General features: G+C 44.3%; 1 protein-coding gene across 1 annotated transcript in view; it reads left to right on the top strand.

Moving 5' to 3' along the window:
* The first annotated feature begins 243 nt into the window (after nucleotides 1–243).
* The window catches only part of Amph (amphiphysin), a 123,707-nt gene continuing 103,645 nt past the window's right edge, over nucleotides 244–20,305 (top strand). Inside the window, exon 1 of the mRNA XM_090332602.1 lies at nucleotides 244–349. Coding sequence (XP_090188728.1) covers nucleotides 281–349 — 69 coding nt within the window. The 5' untranslated portion in view covers nucleotides 244–280. The remainder of the gene's footprint in view (nucleotides 350–20,305) is intronic.

The following is a 20,305-nucleotide window of genomic DNA, read 5'->3' as shown; positions in this document are numbered from 1 at the left end:
CTCCGGCCTCCCGGCTCCCGGCCCATCTTTGTGCACACCTGGGGCCCGCCCGCTCCGGCCACCGCGTGCGTTCCCCACCCACACCCGCCCACCGCGGGCCCCCTGTACCGCGGGCGCGCTGCGAGGTGGTGGCCCTCACCCCGCTCCGGCTCCGCAGCTCGGCTCCTCCCCCTCCTCCGCCCCACGCCCCTCCTCCAGCCCCGCCTTCGCGTCCCCCCCGCCGCTCGGCGCCTCCGCCGGCCCCGCCGCGCGCAGTGCTCGGCTCCGCAGCCCCGCAGCCATGGCGGACATCAAGACTGGCATCTTCGCTAAGAACGTGCAGAAGCGGCTCAACCGCGCCCAGGAAAAGGTTAGCGGAGGGCGGCGAGGCCGGGGCGGAGGGTACGGGACGCCCTCGGCCGGGCTCCGGGGGCGGCGGTGCGGGGCCGCCTGGGGATCCGGGCGCGGGGTGCGCCGTCCTCACCCCCCCCCCCCGCAACCCCGGCGCGCCGCAGCAGCCAAGCCGGACTGAGCTGGGACCGCGGGTCGTGGCCCCGGGGAACCGAGCAGGCCCGACCCCGGACCGGCCTGGGGTGGCGGCCGTGCTGAGCGCGCGCCGGGGACCGGCGGCCGAGGCTTGCAGGTGCGGTGGCTCCGGGGGCTGTGGCGGAGAGGACAGCGCCTGCGCCCGCACCCCGCGTCCGCACCCCGCGCCCGCACCCCGCGCTTGTAGCCCGTACCCCGCACCCCGTACCCCGCGTCCTGCGTCCGCGCCCCGCGTCTGCACCCCGCGCCCGCACCCCGTACCCGCGCTCCGCGTCCGCACCCCTGGCCCGCACCGCGGGCAGCTCGCAGCGGCGAGGGCCGCAGATCCTCGTGGAGATGGCTGCAGCCCTCCTTCCCCGGGTGATTTCGTGGTTTTCCGTGGGGCGACGTGAATGCGGTGGAGACGCCCTCCCCCGCCCCGAGTCTTCAAGGGCCCGTAGGGCCCCCCCGGGACGGGGTGGCAAGCCTTTATTCAGTGCTGGGGCTGTGAACCCTGAACTTCCCGACCTGGCACCCCATTTTCTCCGTCCCGGTTGAAGCCAGTGTCCTTCTGCGGTCAAAGCCACGTGACCCGGACCCAACATTTCTTCTCTGCATTTCTGTGCAAAAGGGATCTTCACTGCCACACACGCACACACACACACACACACACACACGCACACACACGCACACACACGCGCGCGCGCACACACACAGACACACACACAGACACACACGCACACAGACACACACACAGACACACACACACGCACAGACACACACACACGCACACACGCACACACACACGCACACACACACAGACTCACACGCACACACACGCGCACGCGCGTACTCATACCGTGTTCCCCGCTCCCCTGGCGTTGCCCGCTTCTCGCCCTGTCCTGTGTGTTGCCCGTGGCCTGGGAAGCTGTGTGCGGTGGCGGCGGCCGCCCAGGCTCCGGGCTAAGGACGCGATGTGTGTGTGGTGTTCACTGAGCACGGTCCTGGAACGTGAAGCCCTGGATTGGTGCCCACCGGCAGGGCCGTGTCTCACGTGGCGGGGTTTTTTTTCCCCCTTCCATACTGGGATCCTGGGTGTTTGATGTGTTCATGGTTTGCTGGAAGTCAGGTGTTGCTCACAATGACAGGACATTTCTCTCTTCAGAGCCACCCTCCAGTTCCTGTCTACCTCTCCAGAGGCTGGGCAACACCCCTCCTCCTTTGCCAAGCCCCCAAGCCCCGGGGGCTCCCCTGCCTGGAGCTGGCCCCTCCCTGGCTCCCTGCACACAGGCAACTCTCAGGCAGTAAGAGGATTGTATTTCTTTTAATATCCATCCAAGCTCCTCCTGAAGTCAGGAATCCGCCTCCTGCGGTTACCTGAGCAGCCCAAGCCAGCAAGGTTTACTCTCCTCCTCCCATCCCTGCCTGTGTGTACAAGCCTTGAGATGTGGATCAGACTTGGCATCATTGTTCCAGTCTTCATTTCACCCTGGGTGGTTATTCCACCCCTCACCCCTTTGGAAAAAAAAAAGTAATTACTTGAATTTTCTGAGTGCAGCTTTTTACTAATTCTGTTCCCATCTGTGAAGGAATTTAGTGATAGGGTCAGCCCTTTTTGTACATATTGAATGATTTCCTAATCTAGGTCACCAGCTGTTAATATGCCCAGAATAAATGAAGAGTAAATGTAATCTCTCTGACAGAGCATTCAAGCATGGAGAGATTGTGGACAACAGTTTTTCCCATGATGACTGGTCAAAGTGTGGTAGGACTAATTGAGGGTGGGGCTTGATTGGTTTATGGGTGTGAGCTTCCCAGATGTGCTTTCATGGGCACTAGGTGCCTCCTCTCCTTCCCTATAGTAGCAAAATGTGCCAGTTATACCTGGAAGGGGGTAAGACACACAGCCGAGAATAGAGGTTCTGTGGCTTGTAAGTCCAGCCCTGCTTTTGAACCCTTGTGGCGTTGAGCTATGGCTGGCACAGGGCAAACTGCAGGCCAGCCAGGCTGGAAGGTGTGAAGAATGAAAGCTACCACGAGGTAATGCTTGAGTCTCATTCAACATCTCTCCATTTTCTCCTTTCCCACTACTTCAGCTTCTTCCTCTTTACCACAGCAGGCTTTCTCTACTCAGTAAGTGCACAAACCAGAGCTCCAGACCCCCTTGCTCTCAGGTTGGATAAACACATCCTCAGCTACACCTAACAGTTAGTGTGCATTTTGGTTTTGAATATGTGACTGGAATTAACTTTTGAGAGATGACTTAAAATATCTTCTCCTTCCCTCCTTCCCTCCTTCCTTCCCTCCTTCCTTCCTTCCTTCCTTCCTTCCTTCCTTTCTTCTCCTGCCTGTCTGCTTGCCTGCCTGCCTCCCTTTCACCCTTCCCTTTTCCTTCTCCTCCTCCCTCTCTGTTTTGTCCAGCCGTCCATCCATCCATCCATCCATCCATCCCTCCATCCATCCATCCATCTATCGGTCTGTCTTTCTAAGAAAGGAAACCATTTTGTTAAATGTACGTGTGTTTTGTTAATGCCAACTTGCCTTCCAGAAAGGTTATAGTGATTTCTGTTCTCACCAGCATTCCATGAAGTCCTTGCCAAATCTAAATAATAAAATGTAAAATAATTGTTACCTATGTCATTGGAAGAAAATGACATCTCAGTTCCTTTATTTGAGTTTTAAAGACCAAACTTTTCCCCCCATTTTTGTTTCTTCATTAATGAAGTGTGTGTTTATATATTTTTACTCCTTTCTTGTCACATGTCTGTTTTCTTACCTATAAGGAAAAAACTTTATCAGCTTAATCCTAAACATGACAGATACTTTTCTTCCATTTCTAGTTACTTTTTCAAAATATTTTTTTTTCTTTTGCAGTACTAGGGTTTGAAGTCATGGGTTTGAGCTTGCTAGGCAGGGGCTCTAACAAGTAGCCATGTTTCTAGCCCAAGATTTCTGTGCTTTGAGCTATATCCTTACCTGTTTGATCAAGATAAGTAGACGTTTTGTTGTCTCAAATGGATATCTTTATTTCCCTGTACCCAAGATATGTTATAAAAATATTATTGATTGCTAATGATTACATTTTAAAAGATGGAATTATAGTTCTTTTAAATTTTCTATGATTGTACACCAGTACCGTTTAAAGAATTGAGTTGAGAGCTGGGACTATGGCCTAGTGGTAGAATGCTTGACTAGCATGCACAAAGCCCTGGGTTCGATTCCTCAGTACCACATACACAGAAAAGGCCAGTTGTGATGTTGTGGCTTAAGTGGTAGAGATCTAGCCTTGAGATAGCCCAGGGACAGTGCTCAGGCTCTGAGTTCTAGCTCCATGATGTCAAAAAAGAAAAGAAAAAAGAGAGTTGAGTTGATAAACCTTTGTGTATATGGCTATCTGCGTAGGTGTCATATTCCTATGAGAACACTTCTGTTGATCCAGATACATATCTTTTTTTCTTGCCTCTTAGTTTTTACCCTTTTATGTTCAAACCTTTAAAAACTTGGCTGCTGTTTCCATGGTAGGTGCCTTTTCTTGTATTCATTGGTGTGGTGGTGGTGGTGGTGGTCTCCTCCTCCTCCTCCTCCTCCTCCTCCTCCTCCTCCTCCTCCTCCTCCTCCTCCTTCCTCTTCCTCTTCCTCTTCCTCTCCTTCTCCTTCTCCTTCTCCTTCTTCTTCAAGTGAGTGTCTCTCAAAATCTTTTTCCTGTAGTAGTCATTTGGCTCACTCCTGTTTCTCTGGCTGTTGTTTGGTGTTTTTTTTTTTTTTCTTTAGAACTTGTTTATATATAGTCAAACCATGAGTCCTTTCTCAGACACTTTGTGAGTATTTTCTCATAGTCAGTTGCTTTATTTTATACTTTGTTAATGGTGCCTTAGAGTAGCAATTTTAACTTTATGAAATCTTATGTGTACATTAAGTTCTCCTTCCCTCCCTCCCTCCTTCCCTCCCTCCCTCCCTCCCTTCCTTCCCTCCTTTCCCCACTTCTCCTTCCCTTCCCCTTTCTTTTTAAAACTTCTGAGATAGGATCCTGCTCGACTGCCTATGGTGGTCTCTGTATCATGTCTGAAGTGACTTCCTGCCTCAGCTTTCTAAGTAGCTGGGACTACAGAAGTGAGCTATCTCTCCTTATTGCGCTTCTTTCTCTGAAGTTATTAATTGCCTTATTGGACTTGCTTCTTCTTGCTTCATGATGCCTGTCAAATGATTATCACTGTTATCGTCTGAGGTTTAATGTGTCAGAAATGTAATTATTCTGACTTTTCACCTTGGAGAAGTCCTGCTTTGGGTCCTCTGTATGCTTGCTGTCTTCTGTAATAACATTTTCCCCCCAGGAATGACTTGCTGTGTAGCTATGGTCCTGGATCTTTCCTTACCATGTCTGGGGAACTTAGAATGTCATCTTTCCTGTAACCTCTACCTATGTTTTGTCCTTACGTATAGTACTTGAGGGAGCTAGGTCCTAAACTGTGTGTGTGTGTGTGTGTGTGTGTGTGTGTGTGTGTGTGTGTGTTAGCATGTGCATGTGTTAGTGCATGCATACATGTGTGAGAGCGAAACAGACTGCCAGACTGCATTGATAATTGTTTGCTTTTTCATTGGTTCCACCCGTATAGGTTCTTGTTCTTTTTTGATAGTTTCCTTTTTTACTTTTTTTTTTTGCCAGTCCTGGCGCTTGAACTCAGGGCCTGAGCACTGTCCTTGGACTTTCTCAAGGCTGGTACTCTACCACATGAGCCACAGCACCACTTCTGGCCTTTTCTGTGTATGTGATACTGAGGAATCGAACGCGGGTCTTCATACATGCTAGGCAAGCACTCTACCACAAGGCCAAACAACCAGCTCCTCCTTTCTATTTCATTTTACAAACACCTTCTTTTGAGTTCCACATGTGCTCACCCTGTCTCTGAGCACATGCAGGAAACTCCATCCATCCATCAGTTTTGGGAGATCTTTAGGTCATTGGGCTCTACCCCATGCACGGGTCAGTGCTGATTTAAAGTTTACAGGTAGCCAGTCTGTTCTCTTGCTCTGTCCATCCCTTTCCATGGGATGAAGCAGCATGAGGGCTCTGGCCATTTTCTCATATCTCCATCTTTGACTTCCTACAACCATAATAAACAAGTCTCCAGGCTCACAAGTTATCCACTCAGAGGTATTCTTTCACAGTTGGACCAATGAGGCTAGGATAACTTCTTTTTGGGCAAGATAATTTTCCTAGTTTTATTAGAAACTGCCAAAATTTAATATAATAGCTATGAAGGCATTCAGAGTTAGGTTTCCTTCCTTCCTTTTCTCTCCCCCCTTTACACACACACCAGGAACCCTTCTTTCTCTAGAATGAGTACACTAGAGAATTATAACTATAAGACTTCATATTTTCATATTGTAAAAGTTACCCTAATCCTGTACAATATACAACATATTATGTATGTGTGTATGTGTATGTATATGTACATATATATGCTTACAGATGTGACTGCATTTCAAATAAAAGAATATTGTGAAGTACTCGGGGAAGAATTGAGTAGAGGACCGAAATAGTATTTTTTAAAATGATGTATCTTTCTCACTTTTCTTTTTTGACAATACTGGGGTTTGAACTTGTCATTACACTTGCTGGGGGGGGGTGGGGCTCAACCACTGAACCATGCCTCCTGTCCCTGCTCTAGTTACTTTGAGACAAGGTATCACTTTTTGCCTACTGCAGCTAAGATGACAGATATCTCTCACCATGCCTAGCTTCCTTCCAATGTGAGTGAGCCTTAATCAACATTTTTGCCCAAGCTGGCCTGGAATAATAATTCTCTATCCCCCTCTTGAGTAGCCGGGGTTACAGGTGTGAGCTGCTGTGCCTAGCTCACTCTCACTGTTAAAGTCTTGAAATTTCTATTTTACTGTTCAAACATAGTTGAAAAAATTATCAAGACATTTACAGTGGAGACCAGTTGAAAGTTACTAATAAAGTGAGTCAGGGGATTCCTATAAGGAGAATGGCAGATTCCTTAGGTTGCAGTGATAGTTTTCTGACCTTCATAATAGTGACCGTTTACAGAATGGGAACTCTGTCGTCTCGTGTTGAAGGTGAGGCTGTGTGGAAGCTTCAGAATGCTAGGCACAGCAGTCGTGGCCTCCCGAGAACAGGTTTCCTCACAGAAGTGCTGAGACACCATTCTGGTTGATCCCAGGGCTGTATGACTATTGTTGTGCTTGCTGAGCACATACTGAGCAAATCCCTCAGTTGGAATGAGGTTTGAAGCCTAGGGAAGTGCCCCCTTTGGAAATATTTGTCATACCATCCTTATAGATAAATCTTGATTATTCTGAGGCTACTCAGAACAGATGTACAAAATCCTCTGCCATTTTGGTGATTCAGTTGAAAGCTGGAATATATAGTAATTGCATATATATATATATATATATATATATATATATATATATAGTCTTTCCCCTATCTTCTATGCCTGTAATGATTTAATGAGATCCATGGACTCACAAATATATTTAGTCACAGCACCTGATACGGAGTAAAATACTTTACATACTCAATTTTCATAGTTACTCTAATGTCAAGACAGCTTGATAGAATTCACTCAACTAGTGACATTGATCGAGAATCTACTATGTGCAAAATAGTTATTAGACACAGTTTGTGGATTGCACTCCACAGACACTGTCTTTCCAGAGGTTAAAGATTTATGATAGCCTTTGTAAGTAAATCTGTCAGTCCCTTTGTTCAACAGCTCTGATAATTGTTTAACTCTAAAGTACTTTTTTGTTTGCTGGTATATATCCAGTGTCATAGAGGGAGGAGGATAAAAAATAGTAGAAGATGCTTAAAAAATACTTTATGTTGCCAGGTACCACCAGTTTATGCCTGTATTCCTAGCTACTCAGGAAGTGCAGATCTGAGGATCACAGTTCAAAGCCATCGTGGGTAGGAAAGTCCATCATTTATCTCCAATTAACCACCAAACAAGTGGAAATAAAGCTGTAGTCCAAGTGGTGGAGCTCCAGCCTTGAGCAAAAGAAAGCTCAGGAACAACACCGAGGCCCTGAGGTTAAGTCCCAGGGCCAGCACAAAACAAAAACAAAAACACTGTTTTGCTTAAAACTTCACAGAAATTGCTGTTTTGGAAGCTAAATTGGAGATGTTTTGAAGGCCATATGGTTTCTTGTTTTAATGACATATAGTACAGCACATGGACTAGTAGTGTACATTTTGTATAATCTGATTCTGTACAAGGCATTGTATATATTTTTATTTATTTATTTTTGCCAGTCCTAGACTTGAGCTCAGGGCCTGAGTCTGTCCTTGGCCTCTTTCAAGGCTAGAGCTCTACCACTTGAGCCTCAGCACCATTCCCAGCTTTTTTCTATGTATGTGGTACCGAGAAATCAAACCTGGGTCTTCGTGCATGCCAGGCAAGCACTGTACCACTAGGCCAAACTCCCGGCTCTGTATATATTTTTCATGAAGGACTGGTACTTGGATTTGAACTCAAAGGCTTCACTCTTGCTTGGGTTTCTTGCTCATGCCTAGTGCTCTATGATTTGAGCTATGCCTCCAGCCCAGCCTTTTGCTGATTAATTGGAGATGGAGTCTCACCCTTACCTTACCTGAGTTAGAGTTGAACTGTGATTTTGACAAATCTTGGCCTTCTTGTAGTGAGATTGGGATTGTGATTGACATCTGTCTGACTCAGGTAAATGTACATTTCATGCAAACATTTAATCTTCTGTATCTCTGTTTGCTTTTCTTCCTTTGTGTTACTTGTCAGTCATTTTCTTTCTGAATTGTGTTTCCATCAACACCGTCTATGACATTTTCTGCAGTGGAATAAAATTGAGCTTCAAACACAGGTACATGACAGTTGCTTACATTAACCTTTGTATTTCAAACCTATATTTTTCTTATGCAATTATGTCTCCTAGGTAGCATTTAGCTCATTTACCCATTAAAATGGTGAAGCAAGATCATCAGAGGGGTCATAATTATATATAACTCCAGCTAAAATAAAAATATAAGGATTTAGGGCCGGGAGTTTGGCCTAGTGGTAGAGTGCTTGCCTAGCATGCACGAAGACCCAGGTTTGATTCCTCGGTACCACATACATAGAAAAAAGCCACAAGTGGTGCTGAGCCTCAAGTGATAGAGCTCTAGCCTTGAGAAAGTCCAAGGACAGTGCTCAGACCCTAAGCCCAAGCCCAGGACTGGAAAAAAAAATATATGTATATGGATTTAATTCAAATTTACAGTTATGTTAAACAACTTAGATTATTGAGAGATTATTTTATACTCCTTAATAGTTTTATAGTTCTTTAGTTAGGGGCCATCTCAACCTATATGGAGTGTTTTATACATTTTCTACATCTCAATAGCTGTTATTCCTGTGACCTTCAGATACTTAGAGGTCAGAAAGTGTGAGGCACCCATGGGACTCTTGACTTCAGCATTTCCACAAAGCACCTTGAGGAGCAAGAAGAAGAGAAGTATAAGTTCTTGATAGGTGTTAGATGTGCCTGTATAGTCACACACACACATACACGCGCGCGCACACACACACACACAAGCCACACACATTACAAAAACTGTGTACACACACACATAAAACACATACACATACATCGCAGGTATGGTTTGCTCCATTGTGGATGGGTCAGTATTCCTTGAGGCTCAGGTTCCTGGGCTTCCTAGAGTTTCTCTAGGTGTGTGTCTGTTCACCATGGATAAATGTGTCCACTACAGCATACTTTTAGAATGTTTAACCATATACCTTTAGAATAATTATATCGATCTGTTACTTAAAGGAGAGCAATTTTTCTGGAGAGGTATCCCAGGTAAAGAGGAGGATGCTTTTATCAGGGTTGACCGGAGAGAACTCTCCATTCATCTCCAGAGTGTGTTAGATGAGATCCCATGCAGTATAGGTATATAATAGCCTCTTTAGGAGTAAGGTTTTAGAATAAGATGTGATGTGTGTGTGTGTGTGTGTGTGTGTGTGTGCGTGTGTGATCCAGTCTTTCTATCTTGATATTTGTTATCCCACTGCTTTTCATATGAGGTCACAAAATACTGCCAGAATGCAGTTCGCTTTCTTCATGCCTCATCTCTTGCACTCCTCCCTTTCCTTTGTGGCCACCCTCTGCATTCTCACCCCATCGATTACTTCACTTGTGCTTGAACACAATACGAAGGGAACTTGGCATTCATAGGCTTTTGAGTCTTCTTTAACTCTTGCTGAGATTTGCTCATGTTGCTGTTGCTAGGAGTAGCTCATTCTTTTTTTCTACAAAACACCCTCCAAAACTAAAAACCTAAATCTAAAACAAAACCCAATAGAATACTGTAATACCTTCCACGATTTATTGATCAGTTCTGTGTATTTTGTACATGTTATGGTCTCAATTATGATATTTAATACAAGTATACAATGCACTTTATTTATATCCACTCCTGAATTCCCTTACTTTCTCTCCTCTTCTCTTCTCAAATAGTATTCTTTCTACTGTTATCTTGCGTGGCCTATGTCTGCTCTTAGCAACACATGTGTGTCAGTATTTCTGATTTCTACTGAATTTAAAGCTCATTTCAATCACTCTTATTTTTATCCCTCCAGATGTTTCCCCCAGAACTCTGCAATTGAGTCAATTTTATGGTATTCTAGAAACTATGTACCATTGTTTGGCAATTACAATTATTTTCCTTGTGATGAGGCAGAGATTGCAAATTACTTCATAGCAATACCTTCCTTTAGCAACCTAGTGCTGATTTTTGCTAGGATTTGGTAATCTAGTTACAAATAACATTTCCCAGCTTCCTTTGCAGCTAGACAGTGACTGAGCCATGAACCCAGGGAGATGAATAGAAGATGCAATCACTTGTAGGCCTTGATATTCTTTCTTCCTCATTGAATGTAAACTAGATGTATAGCTAGCTGGGAGGTGAATCTGTGGCCTTAGACAAGGGCATGGATTCAAGCTAGCCAGGTGTAAAGTTTGCATCAGAAAATTGCTGAATCACCTTTATATGTAGTTACTAAAGGATGATTAAAAACTAAAATAAAATCAAGACAGTAAAGGCCAACTATTTAAAATTATACGTTTTAAAAAGTTCTCCCTTGTATGTTATTCCTGTTACATGGGTTTACATAGTGTGGAGTTAGAATGACTGATGGACTGCTCAGAGATGACCCAGGTCCAGTGAAGAGTCATTCTCAGCTAAGAATGGGAGCTAGTGGGAGATGCTGGATTCCGTAGAAGATATTCAGATCAGTGGTTGCAAAGCCACATCCTCCTGGACAGCACTGGGTAAGTATGTTTATTTGAATTAGCTGGAAGACAGATAGCTCTGCAGTGGAGTCCATCAGTGGTTGTCTTTGGGATTCACCCCTGCGGAGTGTTGAACTTGAACTGTGTGAACATGGTCTACAGTTGGGTCATTCACCAAGAATAGGCTCAGATGGCACCTGTCTGGGGTTGATTTGGAGTTAAGGGTCTTTAGTGAAAGGTCAGCTGTAACTTGTGTTGCTAGATTGACTGGGGGAAAGATTTTGCTAGCACTTAGGGGCAGCTCAGGATGTTAAGGAAGAGCACTAGAGTTGGTCCAACCCGGATCTGAATTCTGACTTTCTCCACTTTCCAGCTGGGGGGCAGGAGGGATTGGGCAAGGCTTTCTGAATGTATAACCACCCATACCATGCAGAATAGGATGCTAAGTTTTTTCATCCTACAGCTAGGATCACAGCTAATTATTTTAACTCTTGGAACAGTTATGTAGTATTTCCACAGATGATGTATGGTGGGTATTTTTACTTCCTTTAGTTTTTGGTGTCCTTCTCAAGGTGGCAGATTCATGCTATCTTTGTGTATTTTTTACCTTCCTTTACACTAAATGGGAAACAAAAGAGGTTGTAAGTAAGTACCTCATACAGGGCCATGTATTGAAGCTCTTTGTCTGAGCTGAGAAAGCTTGCTTCATGACACATCTTTCTTTTGACCACACTCAAGTGCACTTAGGAGATGCCCTAGACCACAGGTGAGTGCCCACCATAGGGTGTTGACTGCTCTCCTCAGGGATTTTGCAGGCAGGTAGGTATGTGGCACTTGTCCCTAGCCCTAGGATGAGAGTCCTCCATCTTTCTAACAATCTTAGATTCTCCTTAGTGCAGAGATCTAACTTCAGTAAGACCAAGGCAAAAGGACATTCTCCTCTCGCTTTTCTTTCCCAAGCTATGTATATACCAATACTTCTAAAGCTCTTGAAGAACACTATTCAGATGGCAGGAAGTAGCACAACTCTGTGGGTAGGATCTAAAGGACATCAGATGCTTTGCCTTTGGCTCAAGTTCCAAAGTCCATTTTGAAGTCCTCTCGGTCTTCTCACAGTGGTAGTATTTAAAACAAATCAATCAGATTAGATGGCTTATTGAACTGTGGTTCTGAATTTTAGAGGTGGAAGGGAAGCAGTAAATCAGAGGCTTATGCTTAGGCCTGGGGGGTCATTTTCTCAGCAGGCTTTATTACTGATTCCTAACAGAATATATTTTGTTTCCAGTACCAGGGTTTACTTCTTTTCTTGCAATCCATCTCTCTAGCTTTTTGCTGGCTAATTGGAGATAAGTGTCTTGAGAATTTGTCTACTGGGCTGTCTTTGAACTATGATCCTCAGATCTCAGCTTCCTGAATAGCTAAGATGACAGGTGTAAGCCAGCAGTGCCTTGATTTGGGTTTTCTTTACATTCTTTTTCATAGAGCATAGAGTAAGTTTTTAAAAATGATTATCAAATGGATGAATACATGATAGTAGAGTTGTTTTCAAGGTAAGATTCAAGATGCCTTAATATTATGAATGGAAATCATACGCATTGAAGAAATGCTCTGACATGTTCCATAACCAGTTTTCATTGTCTGCTTTATTCCATGTGATCTCTACTTTATCCAAAGAAGAAGTGTCAGGAGGCAAGACCATAACCTTAGAGCCAGGTCTTTTTGCTTAGCACCATGTTCTTGGTTCAGTCCATATGGAGGACTTCTTATCTGTACTGAGAATGGACTATAGTTTGCACCTGAATCATTATCCACTGTCCTTAGTGAGTTCCAGGCCCAGCCCCAGGCCCTCTGCAGGGACTGACTATTCTGGCAAGTTGGAAGCTTTCTGAGCCAGCACTCCCACAGCAGAGCTGGAGTAGTGGGATTTCTAGGTTTAATGAAATCTAATAGGAGCCTAAGCAGATGTGTGTGTAAAGATGGCTTATGAGGGGGTTTATGGGCACCTGTGTCAAGAAGAAGGCCCTCCATTCTTTTTCCATCCACATCCAGCAGCGCCAGTGCCCTAGCTTGAACTGTACGCACAGTCCCACTTTTGTTACTGTCCAGTGGCACTGGAAATACTTTGAGCCAAGCCTGAAAGTGGAGAGGTGATGTCAGCAGAGAAGTGACATCAGCCAAGTGATATAGGTCTTCCCTTTTGTGTGGTCATGGAAAGCAAGGATCTGGCAAATGTAAGACTCATCTACAGTTATAGGAACCAGCTCTCATGGGTTCTCTTCTGCCCTTTCCCACTTCCACCCTCTGTGGCTCTGCCTTGCTCTATTGATTCCTTCTCACACCCCTCTGTGACCAGTGTAGGTCACAGTGGTGGCAGTGACACATACCACATAAATACACTTTACTTCCAAAAATTGGAATGTACACTTGCCTCGTACCCCAATATACACTTGACTATGGTTTAGCATTGTGCACGTTTGCTTTGAAAATTTAAAGGCTTAGTTTGTAATGAAGAAAATCAGTGAGGTGATTTCAAGTGCTAATTGGTTGCTTTGAGAGTGAGTGCAGTGTCACTTTGGGGAAACCTTCAGAAATTGGTAATGACATGGAGAACGCTTCAGTTGACATCATTGGGTTATTTCCCAGTCCTCATGAACAAACATTGGCTGAGCTTCTTTGGGGACCACAAAATGGCTTGGCTACCATGGGAATTGATCCCATTTTCAAGAGCCTGACACGGACTGTCCCAGAGGAACTGAAAAATAGATGTCTAAATAAACCTGTGCCCCCTGCTCCAGATATCTGCAGACTCAACCAATTGTAGATTACAACTGAACAAAACACACAGACTTTGTTTTTCTTGTCACACTTCCCTAAACAGTACACTAGAACAATTTCTTGCATAGCATTGATAGTTTGTTAGGAATTATATATGTAAGTACTGTGCAATTTATATAAGGGACACGAGTGTCTACAGCTTTGGGGGGGATCCTTATATCCAGTCCTCTACCTATACCAATTGGTAACTGTATTTGAATATTCATAACTGCATTATTCATAGTTACAAATTATATTTAGATCCATGCTACACCATGGATAAACTTGGGAGAAACAGCTAAGGGAGACGAGCCAAGCACATGTCCAGCCATGCCCTTCATGACTGCATTGCTGTGACATGTCTGGAGTATACACAGAAAGTAGGTTGCTTTGCTAGGTGTTGAGGGAGGAGGAGGGAAGGAACCTGGCTGCACAATGGGTAGAATGTTCAGGATCTAGGCACTGGGAATGATCACACAACAATGTGAACACATTCATTCCACAGAACTGCACATTTTTACATGGTGTTGGATTCTGTTACAATTTAAGAAAAAAAATAAAAAATTAGATCAAATTTTTTAAAAAAGAAAGAAACCCTCCAAAATCCCCAAACATAGGGGATACAGTGGATTGATTTCCACTTCCTGCTCTTTCTCCTCCTCTTCCTCCTCCTCTTTCTTCTCTTCTTCTTCCTCCTTTGATTTTTCTTTATTTCCTTTTGTGTTCTTTTTAGGCAGAACTGAGGTTTGAATTTAGGGCTTCATAATTGCTAGGAAGGTCCTCTACTATTTGAGCCATGCTCCATCCCCTTTTGCTTAGTTGTTTAGAGTGTCATATTTTTGCCCAGGTCTACTTGGACCGAGATCCTCCTAGTTATGTCTCTCAAGGGGTACATGCTACTACACAGAGCTGTTGGCGAGATGGAGTCTTGCTAACTTTCTGCTTGGGCTGTCCTTGACTTGTAAGCCTCTTGATTTCTGCTTTCCAAGTACCTGGTATTTTATAGACATGAGCCACCAGAGCTAAGCTGACACCCTGGCCCATGTTATAAGGTCAAGTTCATGACCTCCTGAGTTTAGTACTTCATTACAACCCTATTCCTATTCCTCCTTGGGGAGAAAACTCAGTAGATGTAAATTAGTTAACATTATAGAATAAACTTCTGTGCACATTGCTTGTTTCCCAGGTGTGTAGGATTTTCACATGAATGTAGTATATGTAAGAAAAGATTTGGGTTGTTTACGGAGGACTGACTCACTAATTAGCATTTCAGAGCTTGGTGTGCTTCAAGTATGACTCACTATCTAGAGCAGTTTGGAAATGGAAGGGATGCTTTGGATTGGAGATGCAAGACAAGAAGACGGAAAGAAAGATTGATTATTGCCCCTTCATGTCCTGCAATTGCAAAGTACAAAATTCCAGTTAAGCTGGGTACCTGTGGCTCACACCTGTAATCCTAGCTCCTCAGGAGGCTGAGATCTGAGAATTACATTCCAAAGCCAGCTGTGGCATGAAAGTCCCTGAGACTCTTATCTTCAGAACCACTGGAAAACTGGAAATGGTGCTGTGGATCAAAGTGGTGGAGCACTAGCCTTGAGCTGAAGAGCTCAAGGACAGTGCCCAGGGCTAGAGTTCAAGCCCCATGACTGACAAAAAAAAATTTCCAGGGGCCAGGAGTTTGGCCTAGTGGTAGAGTGCTTGCCTAGCATGCACGAAGACCCGGGTTCAATTCCTCGGTAGCACATACACAGAAAAAGCCAGAAGTGGTGCTGTAGCTCAGGTGGTAGAGCTCTAGCCTTGAGAAAACCCAAGGACAGTGTTCAGGCCCTGAGTTCAAGCCCAGGAATGGCAAAAAAAAAATTTCCACATAACCCTACCATTCTAGTGTAGATGTTTTCATCCAGCAAATACTCTTTACAAACTTCTGATGTAATAGGGTATGATTATATGCTTTTAATCCCAGTGTTTAGGAAACGGAGTTAAGAGAATGGTGAGTTCAGAGTTAACCTGAGATACATGTGATACAGTGTCTCAAAGAAGAAAATGTGCCAGGTATCCAGTGGCTCACTCCTACAATCCTAACAACTCAGGAGACTGAGAATAATGGTTCAAAGCCTGCTTGGGGTGTGTGTGTGTGTGTGTGTGTGTGTGTGTGTGTGTGTGTGTGTGTGTGTGTGTGTGTGTGCTGGCTCTTACATTACTTTGCACCAAAGTGTATTGTGGGGAAAAGAAAGCCAGCTTTGAACACAGGAGGACCAGGATTGATCTAGATTCTGTTGAAGAGGTCAGAAGTCATGTCTATAGGCTTTCCTGCAGCCACAGAAAAAGAACTGTAAGTGGAACTGTGGTTCTAGCCTTGAATACCAGCCATGAGAGTGCCCAGGCCCTAAGTTCAAGCACAAGTACCAGCTACAAAGAAAGAATGACTGCTTTAAAAAGAAAATGAGGACTGAGTTTGGCCTACTGGTAGAGTGCTTGCCTAGCATGCACGAAGACCCAGGTTTGATTCCTTGGTACCACATGCATAAAAAAAGCTGGAAGTGTTGCTATGGCTCAAGTGGTAGAGCTCTAGCCTTGAGAAAGTCCAAGGACAGTGCTCTGGCCCTGAGTTCAAGGCCCAGGACTGGCAAAAATAAAATAAAAGAAATAAATGAATCAATAAATGAGAATTCTGGTGAGATTGAGATGAACATATGATACCAGAATGATAGAATATTGAATGTGGCTCAAGAGACAAGTGATAATTGTATAGTTGTTCTCGATACTTATGTGGTAAATGCCACAATATAAAAACAATCTATATTTAAGCATATTTGAGGATATTGTTTTCCTATTGACATCTTTGGAAATGAGACTTGTGTATTAGTTCCTTGTCTTGAAGTCATGCAGTCACTTTAAGTGTTGGCTAATATATAGTGCCATTATGCCTAGGATGGTATTATTTAAAAGGGTAAAAAGAGTTGAAAGTTATACTGCAAAGAAACAGGAGGAAATGATCACAGTGTGAGCTTAGGGAACAAATCTCTGAGTAGACCTGAAGTACCACCCCACTGGGTGTGTTTCTGGTTTAAGCACTAGGCAAGTAAAATCCTGTGGATATCTACAGTTCTGCATACATTTATATTTAATGTGGCTATCAGAAGGAATCGGCATGGAAACATTCCTAAAACCTAAAAATTCTACCATATTCTGCACTTAAATGATGAAAGATGTTTCAAAAATAGCTTTTGCTACATTTAAAAAGCCTATTAGTGTTGACAGCAAAATTCCACTTGGCCACGAGACTATTTAGCAAGCCCGTGCATTAAATGCATGGGCTAAATCTGGGTCTTGGTGCTGTGTAAAATGCAGAACCTAGCGGAAAGCATTTCTGCAGCATTGCTTCCTCTAAGGTCTGAGTGTCAGAGGGATGCTGTTCTAAGCCAGGAGCTATCCCCAAATGTGCTACCATAACAGCCCCTCTTGATTGTCCATTGATCCCTCTTGATTCGCGAGAGACCCTTTGAGGGTCTTGCAATAGTTAAGAGTTTGTCTCCTCTCTCTCCCTCTCTCCCTCTCTCCCTCTCTCCCTCTCTCCCTCCCTCCCTCCCTCCCTCTCCCTCCCTCCCTCTCTCCCTCTCTTCCTCTCCCTCTCTCCGTCTCTCCCTCTCTCCCTTTCTCCCTCCCTCCCTGCCTCCCTCCCTCCCTCCCTCCCTCCTTAGAACTAGTGGCAACATAGCATCCTCTACTCTTGTCCTGCTATCTAAGCAAATTATTGTTTTGTTCTTTCTTAAAGAATATGGTTAATGAGTTAGGCCGACCTTGGCTGACATGATCTCTTAATTGCTGTTGATACTCAGCCTCCCAGATGCTCAGAATCCTCCTCATCAAATGGGAATGACAGTGGTATTCAGCCACAGAGTTGTTCTATGGGGAGACAAAGGCGCCTTCTTAACTGGTCCCCACACTGTAAGAATTTGTGTGAATTATTTTTGGTAGGAATTGGAATCATTGACCTAATGTATATTTTGAGCATGTAGCTTTCTGCTTCCCCATGTGGAGCACTGCCATCTTTCTTGGTTGGTTGTCATGGAGAATTCCAGAGTATTCATCTCTGGAATTCTTGGAATGGACCAAGAAACTCAAAATTTGATCAAAGTACATACCCCTCCTGCAGGCTGAAGTCAAGTCCAGGGCATTCTGCCACGGTTATTTGGCTCTGGGAGAAGTCATAAGGACGCCTCTCCCTCTGCTCACATCTCTGCTGCGGTGGTAGAAAATGCAGGACATTCTCCCAAAAGAGGACTCGAAGTGCTTGTCAGAATGCTGATTTCCCAGGTGTCTCTTCAGGAAATAGTCTTCCTCATCTCAAGGAGGGCTCTGGCTTGAGATTGAAGAAAAGAATTTAGCCAGAGAAGAAGCAGCACGTTCCTGTGGGATCTTTCATTTGGGTGAATAATTGCCTTTGGGAGATACTTGCTTGTGATGGCATTGCTTGGAAAGGAAGGTGCCAGATGAACTAAATGCACATATTCCCTGCACAAGACCCACATGAGTCTTACGTTGGAGGGGCCCAAAGTTAGTGACAACAGTGGAACAATGTGCATTTTCTATAAAAAGCCATTTTCCTGCTATAAACATATCCTGCTGGTGGAATGATTGGCTCTGTGTGGTGATTGAAAATGTACAAGAGGAGTTTGGACTGTCTCATGATCTTCTAAAGCAAGAAGTTATTAAAAACTACCTGAGGTCATTTCAAAAGGACACAGAGGTCACCTTGAAGGGGCTTCTAGTGGCCTGGGATATCATACAAGCATTAAGAAGATGATGGCTAAAATGGATTAAAATATGTGACAGATATAAAAAAATGAGTTCTTAATGACCCTAAGTTCCTAAAAAAGAAATGCACATGGCAATAACACTGCTTGTGATGTGAGCATGATGATTCACACCTGTGAACGCAGCAATTTAGGAGGCAGAGATGGGAGGCCTGCCACTGAAGGGCAGTCTGGGCCAAAAAGAACAAGCTGGTAATAAAGATTCAACCGCACACCCTGCCAGGCAGGAGGCACAAATGGTGTGGGTCCAAAGTGAGAGCCTCTCTCTGAAACATAAATAAGCAAAAAGGGCTGGAAGTGTGGTTCAAGTGGTTGATTGCCTACCTAGCGAGTGCAAGACCCTAAGTCTAAACATCAGCATCACCAGCCAACAAATAAGTAGCTTGGTTGTAACCAAGGCTTCTTTACAAGTATAGGCAGAGGGGATGAAATCCCAAGCTCCAGATGAGCACCCAGTGACCATGGTGTGTGTTGGCAGAGGGGGGGGTGGTGGTACAATCTCAGTATTCTTTTTTTGATGTTGTTGGTTGCAGGGCTTGGACTCTGGGCCTGGGTGCTGTCCCTGAGCTCTTCAGCTCAAGGCTACCCCCTTACCCCTTGAGCCTCAGTGCCACCTCTGGTTTTCTAGAGGTTAATTGGAGATAAGACTCTCAACTGTCTTTATTCCCAGACTGGCTCTGAACCACGATCCTCAGATTTCAACCTCCTGAAAAGCTGGAATTACAGGCATGAGCCACCGCCCCGGCAGTCTCAGTATTCTTGATTCCCTTAAAGGACTTTGAAGACAGTAGGACTGGGTAGGCAGTGAGCCCCACCGCTCTTTCCTCCTCACCTTGAATGTGGCCCTCAAATCTCCTTCCTTGCACTGTGGTTTTGCTCAGGATTGATTCCCACAGACACTGTACTGTGAGCCTGTCCATGTGGGGCTCTGCTTTATTCCCTTCAGAATTCTGATTATTTGGGACTTCCTGGCATGCTGTGTACGGGGTAAGGGTCCCGTAGAGCAGGCCTAATCTCCTCAGACAATTACTCTTGAATGGATACAAGGGCACAAAGATGAATATCGTTTTGCATATATTGTTCCCAGAAATCTATAGTATGTTCTCTTGCTCATTACAAGTGTTTTAATATTATTAACTCATCTGAACCTATTTAAAGGTATATTGCTTATGTTCAGTTATTAAAATAGTAAAATAAAAATATGAATCTACTATTTATTTGGTAGCTACCATTTGGCAGGTTGTATATTTGATTCTTCGTGTGGCTGGTTTTCTGTGATCCACACAAACCTATGATTTTAAGAAGCTTTAGCTAGGAAATGATGAGGTCCATTCTTTTTACTACTGGGATACAGAAATGCATCTTTGCCACATCAGAAATTTTGACTAAAGAGGAAATTTGATGACTATCATCTTTGAGATTGAATAAACAGGATGGGGGTAATTCTTTTAACTTTGACTCTTTTATATAAAGGTAATTCCCTATTCCCATTAGTAATAAACTATGAGGTTGTCTGTGTGCAATGTGTAAGGCAAACTGACTTAAGTTCAATTTCCCCTTAGATAAAACCTAATGAAGATAAGGAGAATTTGAATCGGTGGGCCAAATTGTGCCAGTGTATGGGGTAATCATATGCATTTTAAAATCCAGCCTTGAATAAGATTGTTTCAGCATAGATTTTTGTATTTCATGGATTACACTGAATGGGGTCTGCTCTTGACTGGGCCTTGTGTATCCTTGACACATCTCTGGGAGCTGAATTCTGGCCATATACCAACTCTAGCGTCATGTTGAGCTCATGGTTGAATAGTGGTTTAGGATGTGTGCAGGAGTGACTTTAACCTAGGCAGTGAGGCTGGAGAAGATACAGCATGGAAACCCTCTCATAGGGGAGCAGGCTA

This window comes from Megascapheus bottae, chromosome 5, assembly GCF_031878675.1.
Source record: "Megascapheus bottae isolate mThoBot1 chromosome 5, mThoBot2.hap1, whole genome shotgun sequence".
Lineage (NCBI taxonomy): Eukaryota > Metazoa > Chordata > Mammalia > Rodentia > Geomyidae > Megascapheus > Megascapheus bottae.
The sequence above is the reverse complement of the archived record's forward strand: the minus strand, read 5'-3'. Positions and strand labels throughout refer to the sequence as shown.